At 32.1% G+C, this 16,390-nt stretch overlaps 5 protein-coding genes and 1 long non-coding RNA gene across 6 annotated transcripts; 2 read left to right on the top strand and 4 right to left on the bottom strand.

The window, feature by feature from the left end:
- The first annotated feature begins 66 nt into the window (after positions 1-66).
- On the top strand, positions 67-1,288 carry LOC124930384 (phytolongin Phyl2.2-like). The gene has a single exon (XM_047470734.1). The coding sequence runs from the start codon at positions 390-392 to the stop codon at positions 1,146-1,148; it is 759 nt and encodes a 252-aa protein (XP_047326690.1). The 5' UTR covers positions 67-389; the 3' UTR covers positions 1,149-1,288.
- A 143-nt stretch (positions 1,289-1,431) lies between these two features.
- Positions 1,432-2,348, bottom strand: LOC124929023 (protein RKD4). The gene is made up of 2 exons (XM_047469278.1): positions 2,269-2,348; positions 1,432-2,086 (listed from the first exon to the last, which is right to left on the bottom strand). Exons 1-2 carry the CDS (start codon positions 2,346-2,348, stop codon positions 1,432-1,434), a joined length of 735 nt encoding a protein of 244 aa, XP_047325234.1.
- A 2,331-nt stretch (positions 2,349-4,679) lies between these two features.
- LOC124932422 lies at positions 4,680-5,527 on the top strand. The gene is made up of 2 exons (XR_007098747.1): positions 4,680-4,828; positions 5,130-5,527. It is a non-coding gene; the product is annotated as an uncharacterized LOC124932422 (long non-coding RNA).
- On the bottom strand, positions 4,911-7,642 carry LOC124932421 (putative aminoacrylate hydrolase RutD). The gene is made up of 10 exons (XM_047473045.1): positions 7,259-7,642; positions 6,962-7,169; positions 6,738-6,820; positions 6,562-6,662; positions 6,397-6,492; positions 6,238-6,291; positions 5,795-5,943; positions 5,602-5,719; positions 5,428-5,515; positions 4,911-5,348 (listed from the first exon to the last, which is right to left on the bottom strand). Exons 1-10 carry the CDS (start codon positions 7,374-7,376, stop codon positions 5,155-5,157), a joined length of 1,209 nt encoding a protein of 402 aa, XP_047329001.1. The 5' UTR covers positions 7,377-7,642; the 3' UTR covers positions 4,911-5,154.
- Positions 7,643-8,562: 920 nt separating this feature from the next.
- Positions 8,563-9,238, bottom strand: LOC124932325. Its single transcript, XM_047472946.1, has 3 exons — positions 9,089-9,238; positions 8,921-8,979; positions 8,563-8,798 (listed from the first exon to the last, which is right to left on the bottom strand). The coding sequence occupies exons 1-3, from the start codon at positions 9,153-9,155 to the stop codon at positions 8,670-8,672; spliced, it is 255 nt and encodes an 84-aa protein (XP_047328902.1). The 5' UTR covers positions 9,156-9,238; the 3' UTR covers positions 8,563-8,669.
- A 1,331-nt stretch (positions 9,239-10,569) lies between these two features.
- On the bottom strand, positions 10,570-12,446 carry LOC124932031 (histone-lysine N-methyltransferase ATXR6-like). Its single transcript, XM_047472631.1, has 6 exons — positions 12,061-12,446; positions 11,849-11,935; positions 11,526-11,755; positions 11,341-11,441; positions 11,031-11,243; positions 10,570-10,958 (listed from the first exon to the last, which is right to left on the bottom strand). Exons 1-6 carry the CDS (start codon positions 12,305-12,307, stop codon positions 10,799-10,801), a joined length of 1,038 nt encoding a protein of 345 aa, XP_047328587.1. The 5' UTR covers positions 12,308-12,446; the 3' UTR covers positions 10,570-10,798.
- Between the last annotated feature and the right edge of the window lie 3,944 nt (positions 12,447-16,390).

Raw genomic sequence — 16,390 nt, 5'->3', positions numbered from 1 at the left:
TATACACACCCAATGGTAGTTCTTTCCTCTTCTAGGCAGGCAGGCAGGCCCCGTCATCTCTCCCAGCAAGCTTATCTTTTTATTGAATTTGGATTCACCTTTCTTTCGTTTTTCTCTCTCTCTCTCTGCATTTCAATTATTTCTTCTTCCGATTTCATATCACCTAATCATCTTTCTAGATTGATCCAGGATCCGCATTTGATTGATTTATATATGTACACTCAAATGCAGCCAAGTATTTGCCTTCGCATTTCAAATTCAGGGGTTTCTAGAATTGAAAAAGTAGTTCCAGATTCATCAGGAGATTCAATTGTTGCCGCCAATTGTTGATTTGAAGGAGGTTTCGGATCTCCATCACCGGTTTGCTTCTTCATTTTTTATATGCAACTATGCTTTCGAATCCTGATTCGATCCGCTACGCTTGTGTCTCCCAAGGCACAACAATCGTTGCAGAATTCAACTCGGAAAACGCCGATCTCGCAGCCCTAGCTGCGAAATGTCTAGAGAAAGTCCCTCAAAACCACGAGATCTTCTCTCACACAGTCAGAGGCAAATCGTACACATTCTTAATCGACGATAGCCATGTCTATTTCGCTATCTATATCCATACGATGGAGAAATCGGAAGGAATTGCATTTCTCCGTAAGGTTATGGAAGCATACAAAGAAATCGCGGCGTCAGAGGGCGTTGATGATGATTTGAAAAAGATTAGCTCTCATTGTTTTCAAGGCGTTTTCAGTCCAATATTTCATCGGTTGCTAGCGTCAACAGAACACATCGAGCCTCCTCTTACACCGAGTGAGAGACACAGGCACAATCGAAGCGGGAGCCTTGATTCAATTGAGAAGAGGACGGGATCCGTGCCATTGCTTGGAGGAGATTATGCAATTATGTTGAAGAAAAAGAAGAGGAGGATGAGCATGGATATTATTGGGAAAGGTATAGATGAGAAGAAAGTGGATGTTTCAGATGACTCTGTTATTTTGCAGAGGAACATTGGATTATTGGATCCTGGACTGAAAGCTAAGAAAGTGTGGAAGAAACATGTTTGGATTGTATTGTCCATGGACTTGATCATTTGCTCAATCTTGTTTGGGGTTTGGCTGTGGATTTGCAGAGGCCTCCAATGCATGAATCAAAGCTTATGATGATCATGATGATGAATTTGCTATTGCTGTACAAAATTCCTTCACCAAGGTACAAAATGCTTAAATCTTTAAGGAATTACTTTGTTGTTGTTTGTTTGTGGGAGAATTAACACTATTTAATGTTACTTGTTTATATATTATTCTTGATTTTCAAATAAAAACCTGATAGCTCAATGAAACCCCCCAAAAAATGGCCAACTATCTACCCTAAACCCTAAAACCAGAGAGCACAAAAAGAAGCTCTCTTTTTCTCTGTCACACACACACAAACACAAACACACAATCATGATGAAGAAGGAAGAGAATTGTGTCTCTTTTTGTAATTGAGCTTGAAACAAGCTTGCCTGAGTCTCTTAGTTCTGTCAGTCAAGTCTAACTCTGGTTTCTTCTCCAACATTCTCTTGTGGTGTTCTAACATCTCTATCTCCTTCCTACACATCCCCAGTTCCTTGAAATTATGAATGAGAGAATTCAAACTCTTGATCTTGCGATGGGGCCACCTCATTATGTTCAGTTCTCTACATCTCTTCTTCAGCACAGTCAGCCCAATCTTAAGCTCCTTGGCTGCTTTAGTTATTGGAACATCAAAGTACTTTTGAATCTCCTCCAATTCTACACCACCTCCAGATTTTGATGATCTCCTCCCACTCCTTCTCAACTGATGATCTCTTCTTCCTCCATCATTCTTCTTCATCTTCATCTTAGTTGTTGCCCGAGCATCATCCCCTCCTCCTTCTTCTTCCTCTTCTTCATGCACATTCTTATTATTCGAGCTGTTGTTGTTGTCCTTGTCCTTGGTCTGGAAGTTGTTATGATCAAGAACTGGGAAATCAACAAACTCCCATTGGAAATCAGTGAATGGATCAAATTGGAAATTATTATGATGATGATGATCATAATAATGATAGTAATCTAAAGAGCTGTTGCTGCTGCTGCTGCTGAAAAAGGTATAGTTGCTGTTGTTGTCTTGCTGGTAGTGGTAACCATTATATAAGTAGTGTTGATCATCCCACAATCTGTAGTATGTAGTACATATATATATATATATATGATCAGATTCAGTATGTAGCATAGCATATATATAATTCATGAATTGTAGAAGATGATTAATAATAATTACCTTCCTGGATCGAAGTAAATCCATTCAGAAGAATCATTCTGTTTCTCCAACTTCACCATATCAAGTTGCTTGCCATCCATAATTTTAAATGAAGCTGGTTAGGATCTAGGCTGGTTTGTTTACATATATATATATATATATATATATGAAGCTGGATAGGATAGTTATATTCAATTACCTAGTAGCTAGCTAGCTATATAGTTATGAGATATTTACAGTAACATCTTTAGTGTATTTAATATAAGAACAATTACCAATCAAATCAAGAGAAAAAATAGAGGAGGCTGCGTAATGTTTTTCATTATTAATTTCATACTTAAGTGTAATTAAGTGAATTAGTAGTAACTTACTATTATCATCATTATAAGCAGGTTTGATCCAACATATTTTTTTTCTTGAATAAAGCTTTCCATCCCGAACATAATAGACTGCACGCTACTTAAGCGAATATGTTAAATCAAACTAAACTTAAGTGTGTGTATGTATGTATGTGTGAGAGAGAGAATAGTATATTGATGCATGCTTGCTTGCGTTTGTGAAGTGTAATTAAACGCATCCCAACGGATTTAATGATGAGAATAATTGCGATTGCAACGGTTAACGAGGTTATTTTTTAAAAATATGGGTGGGGCCCTATTTATTTATTATAAGTTACTTGAAAAAACTGATGAAATGGTTAATTAATAAGTTAAATTAAAACTAATTATATTTATTATTAGTTATAAATAATTACGTTGGCAGCATGCCGTTTGTTTAAATGAGATCCCCTTAATTATACTGCCCACCGCCGTTATTTACTGAATCCTTTATCCATTGCAGCAGCCATTCCTACAAAGGGGTTTAAAATATGGCAAATTATCAACTTTACCTCTTACTTCTTCTTCTTACCAAGAAAATCAGTGCCCTAATTATTTTATTTATTTATTTATTTTTATGGAAATATAATAAAGTGGATTTTCAAGGTTTGTTTAACTATATAGCTACGGTTATTTGAAAAAAAATATATATTTTGATTTTGTTTATTTATTAAATTAACTTATTGTTAATTTAAAATATTATAAAGAAATAGAATAAGAGGGTTTTGGTATTTTAATTGGTGATTTGATAAAAAATAAAAAGATAAATAAAAGTTTGAGACAAATAATATAATATTTGTTATAGGTCCTTCCAAACTTTACATTGTTATAATGAGATAATTATTTTTTTATTACACAAGTGCTAATGGAAATTTGCAATAGGTTATCAAGCAAGCAAAATGATAAGATCTTAGATGATCAAAACTTTCACTAATTATGTGGAAATGTTTTTTCTTTTAAGATAATTGAGTAATGCATACAAAAAAAATCAACAATATCATTGACTCGACTCCACAATCATGACCTGATCTTTTAGGCATGACTCGAATGACATTTGTTCTATTACAAATCACTCATATAATTTGAACTATCTTAGTATTACCATATTATAATAATATCTTCTACAAAGTTACAAGAAAACCTATAATTGCAATCATAATTTTCGTGTGATGATATCTAATCAATATTAATGTGATCCTAAAAATCATTTCACAACATCAATTCATTATTTGGCTTGCTTTTCGGGGAAGGTTGACAGCACGTGATCGTCTTCGAAAGTATATGAAGATCCCAGATACAAAATGTCTCTTATGTGTGGTGAAGAGGAGACTACTGACCATCTTTTCGAAAATTGCACTTTCATAACTTTGACTGTGGTAGATTTTCGACATGTATGAGTTTGTTTAAACTATCTAACGAATGACGTACAATTAAGACATTTGTGTTAGGCGGTAACTTTTACTCAAATGCCCTCAAATGCTTATTTGCCACCTTTATTTACCAAATCTGGGCAGAACGAAATGTAAGGGTCTTTACAAGGACCATGAATAGTAGAGGGATGTAATCAATAATGGTAACTCACTCATTTATACATGGAGACAATCCCTATTACTCAACAAACTTGAACCCTTTGCCAAAATTGAAATATCCAATATGATGAACAAAATTGAACCCTTTGCCAAAATAGAAATAGAAATATCCGATACAATGAAGTCACAAAAACAACAATATTTAAGTTCCCTCTTTCTGATTTTTTCGAATAATTTGTTAAATATTATTTTGACTTTTTTCAAACTCTTGCCTTCCTCACCATTTCAGTACTTTTAATAAATAATGTTATGTTGTTTTAAAATAAACTAAAATTACTATTACTAGTATATATTCATGTGCTTACGTTTGCTAGTGTTATATTTTTTTATCAATAAGAAAAAAAAAAGAACTTTATAAATAAGAATAATAATAATAAGAAAACAAGAGTAATGGCATATTCCCCTGGTATATTACTTATCACCTTCTTCTTTCCCCATCTTTCTTCTAATTATTGAATATTGATTGCCCCCCTTCTCCCTTCTCTCTTCTCTAATTCTATTCTCTCTCCTACGCTTCCGCCTCCATGTTCATTAATATCATCACTCATCATCTTTCTCTCTGAAAGATGGGCATAGGATCGAATGAATGAAAAGTGGCGACTTCTAATGTCTCAGGTAACTGTTTGTTTTACCGTGCCCATCTTCAATATCTTCTTATATATTATACAGTACCAGTCTAATTTATAGTCTCTGCCTCAAATCGCAAATAACTAGTATCATTCATTGAGCAGCAAATGTGTATATATGTATGAAACTTGTATTACAGTTAATGTTTCATATCAGACACAAAAAGAATGTTTTTTTATATGGGCATCTGCTACCTTGACACACTCTCTGTAATATACGTAATTCTTGCTGCAACCTCACTTTCTTTTGTCAGTATGGAAATGAAAAAATTGATGATTTACTTTACCAGTTTGCAGGGATTGATTGATTGTCTCTTAATTGTTGTCTTCGTCTATGGACAATGATGATCCAACTCTACTTGGTTTTAAGCTTCTCAAAAGTTTTTGCAGATACTTGAGTAAGAGGATCAACAGTCCAAACAGGTGTAAAACAAATATGTACAGCTTCTCTATATTCATTACCACAAGACTTATACCCCTTCCTTCTGGAATGTTTATCAGTTGCCAACCTGTAAAAAACATCCATCATAAGAAACAAGAACAACAACAAGACATGAGTTATGTTATGTGTTCATCGATTTATCTAACCGGATGTTTCTTGGGTCAAGTTTGTCCAGTCGTATGGACTTAAATTCTTTTCAGATGCTTTGATCAATTCTATAAGTGCTTGATTCACCTAATTAAACATCCAATCAACAACTCATGATGAGTTATGTATAATTAATACATGCACTTTAAAGAAATAAATTACTACTTTACTACCTCTTCGATTCTCTCATGACTAACTAAATGACCTCCATGGAGATCCACCATTCTGGCATTAGGCTGGAGCTTCTGGGCAAGTCTCTTTGCATGGTTGAATTGAGCAATCACATCATGTCTAAAACAATTCACATTTGTAAAGTTAAACTGATTATTCATTCATTCTTCAGAAAAATGAATCTTTGATATGAACCTGCCGTGAATGACTGAGATAAGAACTCCAGCAGAGCATATGTACTCGAGTTCTTTCCCTGTCATTTTATGCTTCCAGCAAGCATTGATTTGCCCATCAAAACCATTACTATTTTGCATCCCTGAAGCTGATATACCTCTTACATACTCCTGCACCCACCCCCATGCATCACTTTTAATGATTAAAACAAAGTTCATCCTAATCAAACTCAATTAATGTATTGTTTGTTTGTTTGTCTCGTTCTGTTCAATTCAAATTTCTTCCTCCTTTCTTCGATGTTTGTATTGTAAACAGGGCCCAGTTCGCAACAATTCACTAATACAGATAGTTCCTCTAACATGTTCATTGATTTTACATGGCAATCAAATAGTAGATAAAATGAAGATAAAAAAAACTACTTGAACAGCAAATCATAAGACCTGAAAAAGATTTGAATTTCATACTTGATATAAAATACTTCTTCTTGTATTTGCTCCATCTAATTCATCAAGATATTCCTGCACAAATGGGTAGAATGAATGAAGTTATCAGCCTCGTTTGGATAGTAATTGTCTAATTGATCAGGGTGTGTGACAATGGATTCCTGCATATAATATTCACACCTTTGTATAATGGGTATCCAAATCTACTGCCGCCCTCTGCTCAGGAGTTTTTGCCCTCAAGAAACGATATGCAATGGATAGTGTTCTGCGGTCAATCTGTAAGAAAAACACCATTTGAGTTTATCAGAGCTTTAAATTGCAGATGAGAAATATCTTAATTAATACCTTTGGTAGGCATTCATAACCTCCACCTGTTACATTTAACAAAGCCAAAGATCGAATTCTATGAGGCACCATTGCAGCAACCTTGTTCGCTATCATGGCACCTGTTTCGCACAACAAAAACACGAAATAAAGCAGTTAGGTCAAACAATTTCAATGGAACTATGCTTAGCACTCACCCATTGAATGGCCAAAAACATGTGCTTTTCTCCAACCCAAATGATCCATTAGAGCTATTGCATCTTTTGCCATAATTGTGGTTCTGCATTCACAAAACAATCAACCATTTCTAGCTAATATCAATACTTTCTGTTATAATTTTACAGCTGAGTAATTGAGGAAGATTATATAGATCCTGCTAAAAACTAATCTGATCTGCAGCTGACCGATTAATGGCACTCACGAATATTGAGATTTTTTTGTTGGAATAGAACTGCAACCAACTCCACGATTATCAAAAGCACATACTTCAACAGCATCCTGATTGAACCCATCCCCATCAATACCAGATGATTCTTTATCAAACGCCGCCAGATGATCGTCATTGGGCACCAATGTTCCCGTCAGTCCCTTAATTTGTGGATTCCATGAATCGTGGGTTCCAGCCAAACCTGACCGGCCAACGACCACAAACCTTATAATTGATTGTGAGAAAACGATTAACATCGTAGAAATAGATAAGACAGAAATTGATGGTTACCGATTATCATGAGGACCTTGATAGGTCCACTGCCGTAGGTTCTGTATAAAATTTTGATCCGATTTTGGTCTCCGCCATCGCCGCCGTCTTGGTACGAACCCACGTAGCAAAACGGCATCGAGAGAGAGAGAGGGAGAAAGGGTAAGATGGGTAAGTTAGAGAGAGATGTTGAGCTCAAGTTCCAGAATTTCGATCGGATTACGGGCTAACAGGAAGAGTTTTTACGTATATCCTAATTTACCGTCGTCATTTGGTGAGTATACGAGAATTTAGCCGCGTCTGGATGTGGGTCAGGGAACCACGTATGACTGTCGGCCTCCGCCGCTACGGTCAAGGTCAAATTAGCCGGGAAGACACACAGGCCACAAGAACAAGTCATACATAATTACATATTTTTATCAAATGGAGACACAACAAAAATGCCTTCTTTTTATTTATTACAGTAAATTTCCTTGGTTGCAATGATTCCTTTGAGTATATAGACAAATATTTCTTAATATGCGACGTTAATTAGACAGTAAGTGATTTTAACATTATTAACATTTAGTTTCAATCATTAGTGTCATAAAAATCCAATCTTTATATGAAAATGTCAATAAATAATTAATTATCTTTATTTTCCCATTTTGTGTTTTATAGAGAATTTAAAACAATTAGATGATAAAACCTTATATTCAAAGTTGCTCTTAACCATTATTTTGGTAGGATTAAAGCGTGACACGAAGTAATTCAAATAAAAAGAATTTTATCTGTATCTCATATTCGATATTTAATAAGAACAAACATTAAGTCAAAACATAGCATGTTTTGGCAAAGAGATTCAAATAAGTACAAAGAGTCATTTTCGACCCAAGGAAGAACAAAGCTAGTTTCAAACCAAATGAAGAATCTTTAATGTGCTAATCTTGCCATATAAGGAGCAGTCATTCATTTCCTTGCAATTTTTCCCTCTGAAAATCTAGCATCAAGTGCTAAATCAATAACATTTGTCAATTGCCTTTCATCTTTGTTACTTGTATTCATGGTGTGGAAGGGTGTTTTCAATTTAAACAATCAAAAAAATGTTAATCATCTGTCTTGGATCTTGATTTTTATGTAATTTTTTTGTTAAAAATAGTTTATTCCCATAGATAATTAACTTTCCTTTTATTATATTTAATTAGCTCAAACAAGATGATCATTACATATCAATAACTCTAGATGGGCCCAACAATAACTCCTTAGCCAACCATAGAGCTAGCCATCACATGAACACTGAAGAACTGCTAGAGAAACACTTAAAGACTATTAGCAAAACCATACCCACATACATAATAATATCTGTGTGTTTTTTTCCTCGTACATATAAAAACTCTCCAATTGACTATCTGTTTGTTATTTAAATGGAGAGATAGACATGGAACAATCAATGTTAAGGATTCTTGCCACCAATGCCAGGTTTCCCCTTTCTAGGGTCATGCTTAGGGTTTGGCCCAGCATAATCATAATCCAGGATTGTATGATGTACCAACAACTTTCTAGAATTCACCTGAAGCCCATCCTTAAAAAAATATGATAGATGAATTATCAGACCGACTATTTCTATTTCGATGTCAGATTAAACTTAATAGATGATAATGTATTATATTTCGCCACAATTGTAGTAAATGACAAGTTATCTACCTTGTTTACAAGGTGAAGTTTGTTCATGCTTCCGCTGATGCCTTCTACCATCATTCCACCTTTGGTTAAAAATGAGAAGAAACATTTGGATAAGACATTTTTGGTTATGCAGGAGAGCATTGCAGTATATAGCTATAGTTATGAGAAGAGGGATTTTAAGCTTTTTACCTGATAAAGAGTAAGTAAGTAGCAAGAGGAAAATTAGAAGACAGGCAGTGGAGCTATTAAGAGCCATTGCCAGCTGATCTTAATACTATTTTTAGCAGATTTTCATGTGGTATGGTTCTAAGATGGATTTGGCTTAGAGGAAAGGTTTTCTTTTATGGTGAATGGAAGGGAAAGTGCCATTGTAGCTGTTGTCATGGTGCACCCCACCCAATAGCTAATACAATGATGATAAGTTGCAATACCTATAAGCCACAATCTCTTTAGTCAACTGATTTGTATGCATGTGGACAATGCAATCAACCTCCCACCCTTTGCATGGCTCCTATAGCCCTACCATTTTCAACTTAAAAAACTTTTAGTTTCTTTCATAAGTCAAACTACCTTCTTTATCTAGACAATTTCCCACTAGCAGCAAAACAAACTGTAGCAGATATCACTAGGATCTTATATTGTTGTGATACCCCCTCTTTCATATTTGAACCATTAAGACTAGGAACAGTTATCATTTTGAAGAAAAAAACAGAGAAGAGTTGTCGGCAGATTTGGGGCTTGTTTGATCTTGGGTTATTTGGGGTTCTATACAAGATTACCCTTTAAAATAGAGGGTATTTGAGATTAGTTTCAAATCACCCAGATCAAACAAGGCCTTATAGAGCAGATAAGTATAAACTGTTGGTGGACCATTGTCATCCTGAACTGTAATTTTTAAATCAAACTAGATATTTAAACTTTAGGTATTGGCTATCCTGATGAGTTAAGTGAGATTGTGAAGGTGTTATTGGCGTTGGAAGATTCTTAGAACTCTATTTTAAGACAGGTAGATACAATTGCTTTGGCCTAAAAAGAAATAGTACATAAGCAAACAAAAAGAAATAAATTTATATCAACAACTTTAGGCCTAACATTTTGGCTTTGTGCAGGCAAGGGGGTTGAACTTTGGTGTGCCATTAGCAGCAGCACTAGCAAAAAGGGAAACATGAGGAAACTTTTGAACACTCTAAGGCACTAATGTTGTTTTAATCACTCATTAAGAGTTAAGACAAATTAAATAAACCACTAATGTTGGGAGGGAGCATTAGATAATTGGGTCTCCACCAATCCATATCAGGCTATTTAATTATTTTTGTCCTTGTCTGGAAATAAATTAACATAACTTAATCAGTGCTCTTCTAGGATTAAGAAGTTAAATACCCTGAGAGAAAAAAAAATATTTATAATTGCTACTTATTCATGTTGGCTGAATGATTTCCACTATTCCCACCTACTGTACTCACTGTAGTACTTTAGTCATCAATAATGTACACTATATACAGAACAAACAAAGGAGATGGTGGAGACAAGATGAATTCACAATGAATGGCAGAGAATAGAAGATAAGGTTTTACTGCACCATAATGTACAGTCACCTGTCAATTGCTCTTGCTCATCCTATATATGATTTTCTTGCATTTGATGATATGATTATAAGAAAACAAGAAAAGTGAAAGAATAGTGGGATAAAAATCCACCATTTGTAGTATATAAACCATTATCATAAAAATTCCAAATGGTACTCCTTACACTTGGAACATAATTCCTAAGGTGACCAAATATTCAAAATAAGTTCTAAGGCTTGATTGGAACACAGTTTTTTGTATAATCAAGCAATCATAATAAGGTTTAAGCAATGAGTATAAAAGGATAATCAATCAATAATAATTTGTTTGTTGATCATACGAAATGGTCAGTTGGGTATTCATGCTCATATCCGTTATAGTCATAGTACAATCGCTCGCCCTTTGATATATCTCTAGTAGCAATCAGCAAAACTCGAGATTCACCATCAACATCAAACCTCACACACTTGACATTCCTTTTCTTTTTCCCATCCCTGCATTTTATTCAAAAGTAAGACAACAGAACATATCAATTATCAGATCAAATGCTAAAACAGTTTACTTACAGTGTGTGATTATTGATGCCATTGATAAAGCGGGCAATGTTGCTTCTGTTATCAGGGCAGATAACGAGACTTCTTGATGGATCAGAAGCATATAGCAATGTCATTATGCTATCTCCATCATCATTTTCGCGCTTTTTCAAATAATCAACATCTCCAACATATTCCGTTATTATAGTCAGATCCTTTATCAATCTATCTGCTTCAACAGTATATCTATCCAAAACAACAAGGAAGAAAATCTTGAAATCAATTTTTCTGTACATGAGTATTCTATTCTTAATAGAAAAGACATAAACTACAATTAACTCACCCTTCAATTGGGTCATAAACAACCATTAGGGGAGGGCATTCCCCTCTTTCCATCATCCTTTTGCACAAATTTAAGGCTTCACAATCCTCTTTTGACAGAACCTGCACAATTTCGAATATATATATGAATTTTTACTATCCAATCGATTGTGATTGGAAGCCTTGATCTTTGTTAAGACATTTTACCTGCATTCCGCCATGCTCCAAAGCAGCAGAATTTGCGGATCTAGGAGCCATTCCGGGCATGTAAGTGAGCTCGTTTCTGTAATCAGCTCCCGTTGATGTAAGAGCTGTTGCCAGCGAGGCCATTTGTTCTAATCTCCTGGTGGGATCTTCAGTTGGAATGTAGGGCAGCAACCTTCTTCTCTTCTTTAATGATGAAAAATTGACTGTTCTTTTTCTCTTCTTTTTGTTTTCTGCAAGTATTATAGAGAAATCTAATTAGTAAACTAACTTGAAACTCTTTGTGGCATCTATTTCCAATTTTTGAGATGAAATATATGACTAACCTTGAGTAACTTTCACGTTCTGGGCTAGCTCTGAATGCCTTTGGATCCGAAAAAAGTCAACAATTTTGGTCTGGGTTAGGGGGAACTCTGCCAGATAACAAGACATTCAGTAACATTTTGACGAAATCAAAAGAAAGTAAAGAAATGATAGCTTGAATAAGATTTCTTCCTAGAGATTTAAAGGGGAAGCAAAAGAAGAAGAAGAAACATACTGTAGTGGTCTTTGTTCTTGGCAATGGAGCAAGATGGACAGAACCATGAGCCTTTGGGAACGGAAACCATAACCGGTCTGAGGCAAAAGAGGTGATATCCTCTGTCGCACTTATCGCATAATAGAAGTTCATCGTCGAATTTTCCCGAGCCACATTTCTCACAACAAGTGTTGCTGTAATCTGGTTTAGACTTGGCGGGGCGAGGCTTCGGAGCTCGGATCCTGTTCATTTTCACCGCCATCGCCATGCTATCGCTGGTTGCACTGTCAGAATGGGACGAGGCTTGATAGAGCGAGAGACAAAATGAGCGATCGGACTGCGCGGCGAGAAACTAGGGTCTCCTCGACCGCGTCTTATTTCTATTCACAAAAACACGGGCGCGCTCGCTCGCTGGTTGGTTTCGCGGGAAACATCCATTTTCGCGCCAAGCGTTTCTTTATTCAATTGCTATTTTCTATAAATTACGAAGAATAAATACAAAATATATAATTAAGTCGCCCAACTTCCCAAAGCCCGCACTATAAAGCCCATTAGTAAGGCCGAAATCTCCTTTTGGGCCGAATACTTTTAACGTTGGGACTAGTTCTCACTTCTCACCTTTTGGGTTGGGGTTGCATTCTTGCTTATTATGCTATATTTTTGGGCTCCAAATAAACAAAATTTTCTCAAATTCTTAATTATGTATTTATCGAAATACAGAATTTACTAACTAATAGAAAAGAGACTTTATATTTTCTTAGTTATATATATATAATTAAATATAATTTTTTTTTACAAATTCATAATTACATAATTAATTATATATTTCATTTAAATAAATGGTTTTTTTTAATATATAATATAAATTAACTTTATTTTGTAAATTGTAATATCTAAATAATTTGTAAGTGTGTAATATAGTAATTTTAAAATCGTAAAAAATTAATAGTTTTACTAAAGCAAACTCGTTATCTTAATTGAGATTTGTAAAATAGACCATTTATAATAAAGAAAATTATTTAAAAAACATTAGTTATATATATAATTAAATATGAAATTAATTTAAGAAATAATAATAAAATAAAATAAAACAAACAAACAAAAATCATAAATTCAAAAGAGTTTCATTTATTTGAATGAGTGTTATATTCATTTAGGATGTGTATAGATTTAAATTAATGTAACATTAAAGTAATTTATAAACTCTTGAATTTAAAATAATTTATTTAAATCATCGTTAGTCTCTCTTAAAATAATAAAAGTTAACTCAAATTTTTAATCTATGCAATTTATGTTAGGGTCCTTATTATGTTTTTATTTCTTTTAATTAATAAGAATTTTGTTATTAAACTATTTTCTTGTTAATGTATATATACTTATTATTTTGGTAGTTTGATCTTAGTGACTTCTTCTATATAGATAAATGATAATTTTTATCATATTTATATTTATTTTTAGAGTACTCTTATTTTTAATATGTCAAAACTTATTAATTAACATTTTAATATATCTAAGATAAAATAATATTAGATACAAAATTGTCATCACTATTTATGTCTATAGTTTGAATGACAACTGATTCCTAAAATACTAAATATTAGGATTTCGATTATAGGATGATGCTTAAAAAATCACAAATTATTGAATCCCAAAATTAAATATATAAAAAATAAATGAGATCCTGTGACACCTCCACATTCATGTATATCTCATTAACAATATTATCTCACACTTTAATTAATAAAAATATGATTTCAGTGAGAGTACGTCATTTATCTCACTGTGCTTAATTACTACCATATCATTACAAGAAAAATCAGATTAGAAATATATATATATATATATATATATATTTTCTTTTTAATTTTAAAAAACTTCTTTGACCAACTACTCAAAATAAGAGATAAAATATTTACACTTAGGCCTATAAATATATATAAATTTATTGTGATTAATTTCCTCTCTTTTATAACCTTCTCTGTTTTATTATAAGATTTTATTTAATAATATGAAGAAATATTTTCTTCTTAGATTTCAATGTTTGTTCTGTATTTGAGAGCAACTTATTTCTCCTTTTAAATTTGACTTATTGTGGTGTATTGTTTGATTCGACATCCTATTTAGTAAAAAAAATAAATTTTATTGTATTGAACTTTTGTAATCCAAATAATATTATAATTGTGTTATAAGTATATAAAATGAAGTAATAAAATTTAAAAAAATCCTCTTATATTCTCATTGTTTTTATAAATTTCATTGACATCCAATTTAACATTTAGACCATGAATGATTATTTTGATTTTGTATATATTATTTATAAATTAATTTTTTTATGCAATATTTTATTTAAATTAAATTTTAATATTTTCAAAAATAATATTTGGTCAGAATTATCTAATATAATTCAATTTTTGTCTCGGCAGACTTGGTACAGAAAAATCCTATTTTCCATTCAATAATAATGTTTTTCTTTAATGTGTCTCTTTCCCCACTTATTCCTTTGCATTTTTAGATGCATGCATACATCCAATTCAAAATCCGCAGCTCCATTTCAGCGGAGGTTGGTACTAGTATATATTAAATATATAATTAATTAATGAAGAGAAATAAAATATATTTATTTATATTATATATAATTACACTAATCTAATTTTATTAGAAATAAACTATTCATTTATTTACAACTTAGAGGCATAAAACAATTAAATAAGTTTGTCGGTTTGGTACAACAATTTTGTCCTAACAATAAGAAAAAAAAAATAAAACCGACCGGATCAACACTCGCGCACCCTGTATACTTATAATTAGTCCCAGATTAAAACCTTGTTAGTGTACATTATTTTTATTTTTTATTTTTTGGGACCCTTGAAAAGGGGTGGCTCTGGACGACCACCTAATAGCCTTACTATAGAACCGACCGGATCAACACTCGCGCACCCTGCATACTTGCCCAACATTAAGTCGCATGCTTCCTTTAAACCGATTCAACATAGGCGTGTGGCAAATGATGTCTGCATTTTTTAAAAATAATCTAAGTTTAAAATGTCATTTAATGGAATACCCAATACTATCAAAATCGAGAGTTTACGTAGAATCGTTAGTCAGTTGTAAACTCGTAAAATATAGAGTTTACGTGAAATCGTAAGAGTTTAATTTGAAAAAATAATAATTATATATTATTATTATTATTTATATATATAATTAAGTTTCTACTTGACCAATTTTAAGAAATAATATATTTTAATATAAAATTAATTAAATAATAATAATAAATAAATAACACTATAAAAATATATTTATTAAATTAACTATATCAATTAATTAATTTAAATAAATAATAACTTTAATTTTTAATTTAATTAATATAAAGTTATTTTTTTTAAAGTAAAATTGTGTAAAATCGTAAAATCGAAATTATTTATAAACTCGTAAAATCTTATTATCGTAAATTTAAAATCGTAAGAGTTTATCTATTTAAGAGTTACTTAAAATCAGACTCGTTAACTATATGTGAAATCATAAAATCGTAAGATGTTAAAAGTTAACTCGAGATTTTAACCGTCTTGAGAATAGAGATAATTAAATAATTAACTATTAAGAATGCATAACATAAGTAATTAAAACTTTTTATGAATGTAACTAAAATATATTAATAGTCTTAAACATAGTAGAATAATAACATTATTCTTAATCGAAAACGATCCAAATAAAATAAACAATACGACATTTAACAAAGTTTCGACGAAAAATACTTTCTATCCTAGCTGGTTGAGTGATCATTGGTCAAATAATTCTAATTTACTATTTGTATTTAAAAATGAAGACTATTAAAACATAAATTCTAATCACATATCTTCACACTTATATTATTCGTACCAAATAATATTATAATTAGTACTGTATATGACAATAGATTGATGTAACATAGAATAGAATTCGAATTGATTCCATTAGAAAATTATGGCAGAAAAGTGGGTGCTACTATATAGCAATATCATTACTTGGACGACAAACCCTTGTGCACTTATGGTTTGTTTGGTTGAGCTTACTAATTTGTTTTTTTTTATTTATTTAAAAAATATAACTTCTCATTATATATACACTTTGCATAAAGATCTTTACGTTCTCGTGAATGAGATAACCAAATCATTTGTTTGTAATTCTTTGATATTTTATTTAAATTATTTTTATCTATAATCAAATATTTTTTCATCGATTTCTAAATTATTAAAAAAAAATCTTTTCACAATTTAGAATGTATTTAATTTTGTTTCTCTAAAAATGACTTGTTTTTAATTTTAAACCAATGAAAATTTTCAAGTGAGAGTAAAACTTATTCTTTATATTATAA

This window comes from Impatiens glandulifera, chromosome 3 (assembly GCF_907164915.1).
Source record: "Impatiens glandulifera chromosome 3, dImpGla2.1, whole genome shotgun sequence".
Lineage (NCBI taxonomy): Eukaryota > Viridiplantae > Streptophyta > Magnoliopsida > Ericales > Balsaminaceae > Impatiens > Impatiens glandulifera.
The sequence above is the reverse complement of the archived record's forward strand: the minus strand, read 5'-3'. Positions and strand labels throughout refer to the sequence as shown.

Excerpts from the sequence above, each read along its gene's own strand:
- LOC124932325 (XM_047472946.1), bottom strand. The coding sequence starts at position 9,155 with ATGGCTCTTAATAGCTCCACTGCCTGTCTTCTAATTTTCCTCTTGCTA. Across the intron at positions 8,980-9,088 it reads ACTTACTTACTCTTTATCAG|GTGGAATGATGGTAGAAGGC; the intron begins GTAAAAAGCTTA and ends TTTTAACCAAAG. Across the intron at positions 8,799-8,920 it reads AACTTCACCTTGTAAACAAG|GATGGGCTTCAGGTGAATTC; the intron begins GTAGATAACTTG and ends TATTTTTTTAAG.
- LOC124932421 (XM_047473045.1), bottom strand. The coding sequence starts at position 7,376 with ATGCCGTTTTGCTACGTGGGTTCGTACCAAGACGGCGGCGATGGCGGA. Across the intron at positions 6,493-6,561 it reads GTTATGAATGCCTACCAAAG|ATTGACCGCAGAACACTATC; the intron begins GTATTAATTAAG and ends TTTTTCTTACAG. Across the intron at positions 5,349-5,427 it reads CTTGACCCAAGAAACATCCG|GTTGGCAACTGATAAACATT; the intron begins GTTAGATAAATC and ends TGTTTTTTACAG.
- LOC124932031 (XM_047472631.1), bottom strand. The coding sequence starts at position 12,307 with ATGGCGATGGCGGTGAAAATGAACAGGATCCGAGCTCCGAAGCCTCGC. Across the intron at positions 11,936-12,060 it reads CAAGAACAAAGACCACTACA|AGTTCCCCCTAACCCAGACC; the intron begins GTATGTTTCTTC and ends GTTATCTGGCAG. Across the intron at positions 11,442-11,525 it reads TGGAGCATGGCGGAATGCAG|GTTCTGTCAAAAGAGGATTG; the intron begins GTAAAATGTCTT and ends GAAATTGTGCAG.
- LOC124929023 (XM_047469278.1), bottom strand. The coding sequence starts at position 2,348 with ATGGATGGCAAGCAACTTGATATGGTGAAGTTGGAGAAACAGAATGAT. Across the intron at positions 2,087-2,268 it reads ATTTACTTCGATCCAGGAAG|CAGCAGCAGCAGCAACAGCT; the intron begins GTAATTATTATT and ends TACCTTTTTCAG.
- LOC124930384 (XM_047470734.1), top strand. The coding sequence starts at position 390 with ATGCTTTCGAATCCTGATTCGATCCGCTACGCTTGTGTCTCCCAAGGC.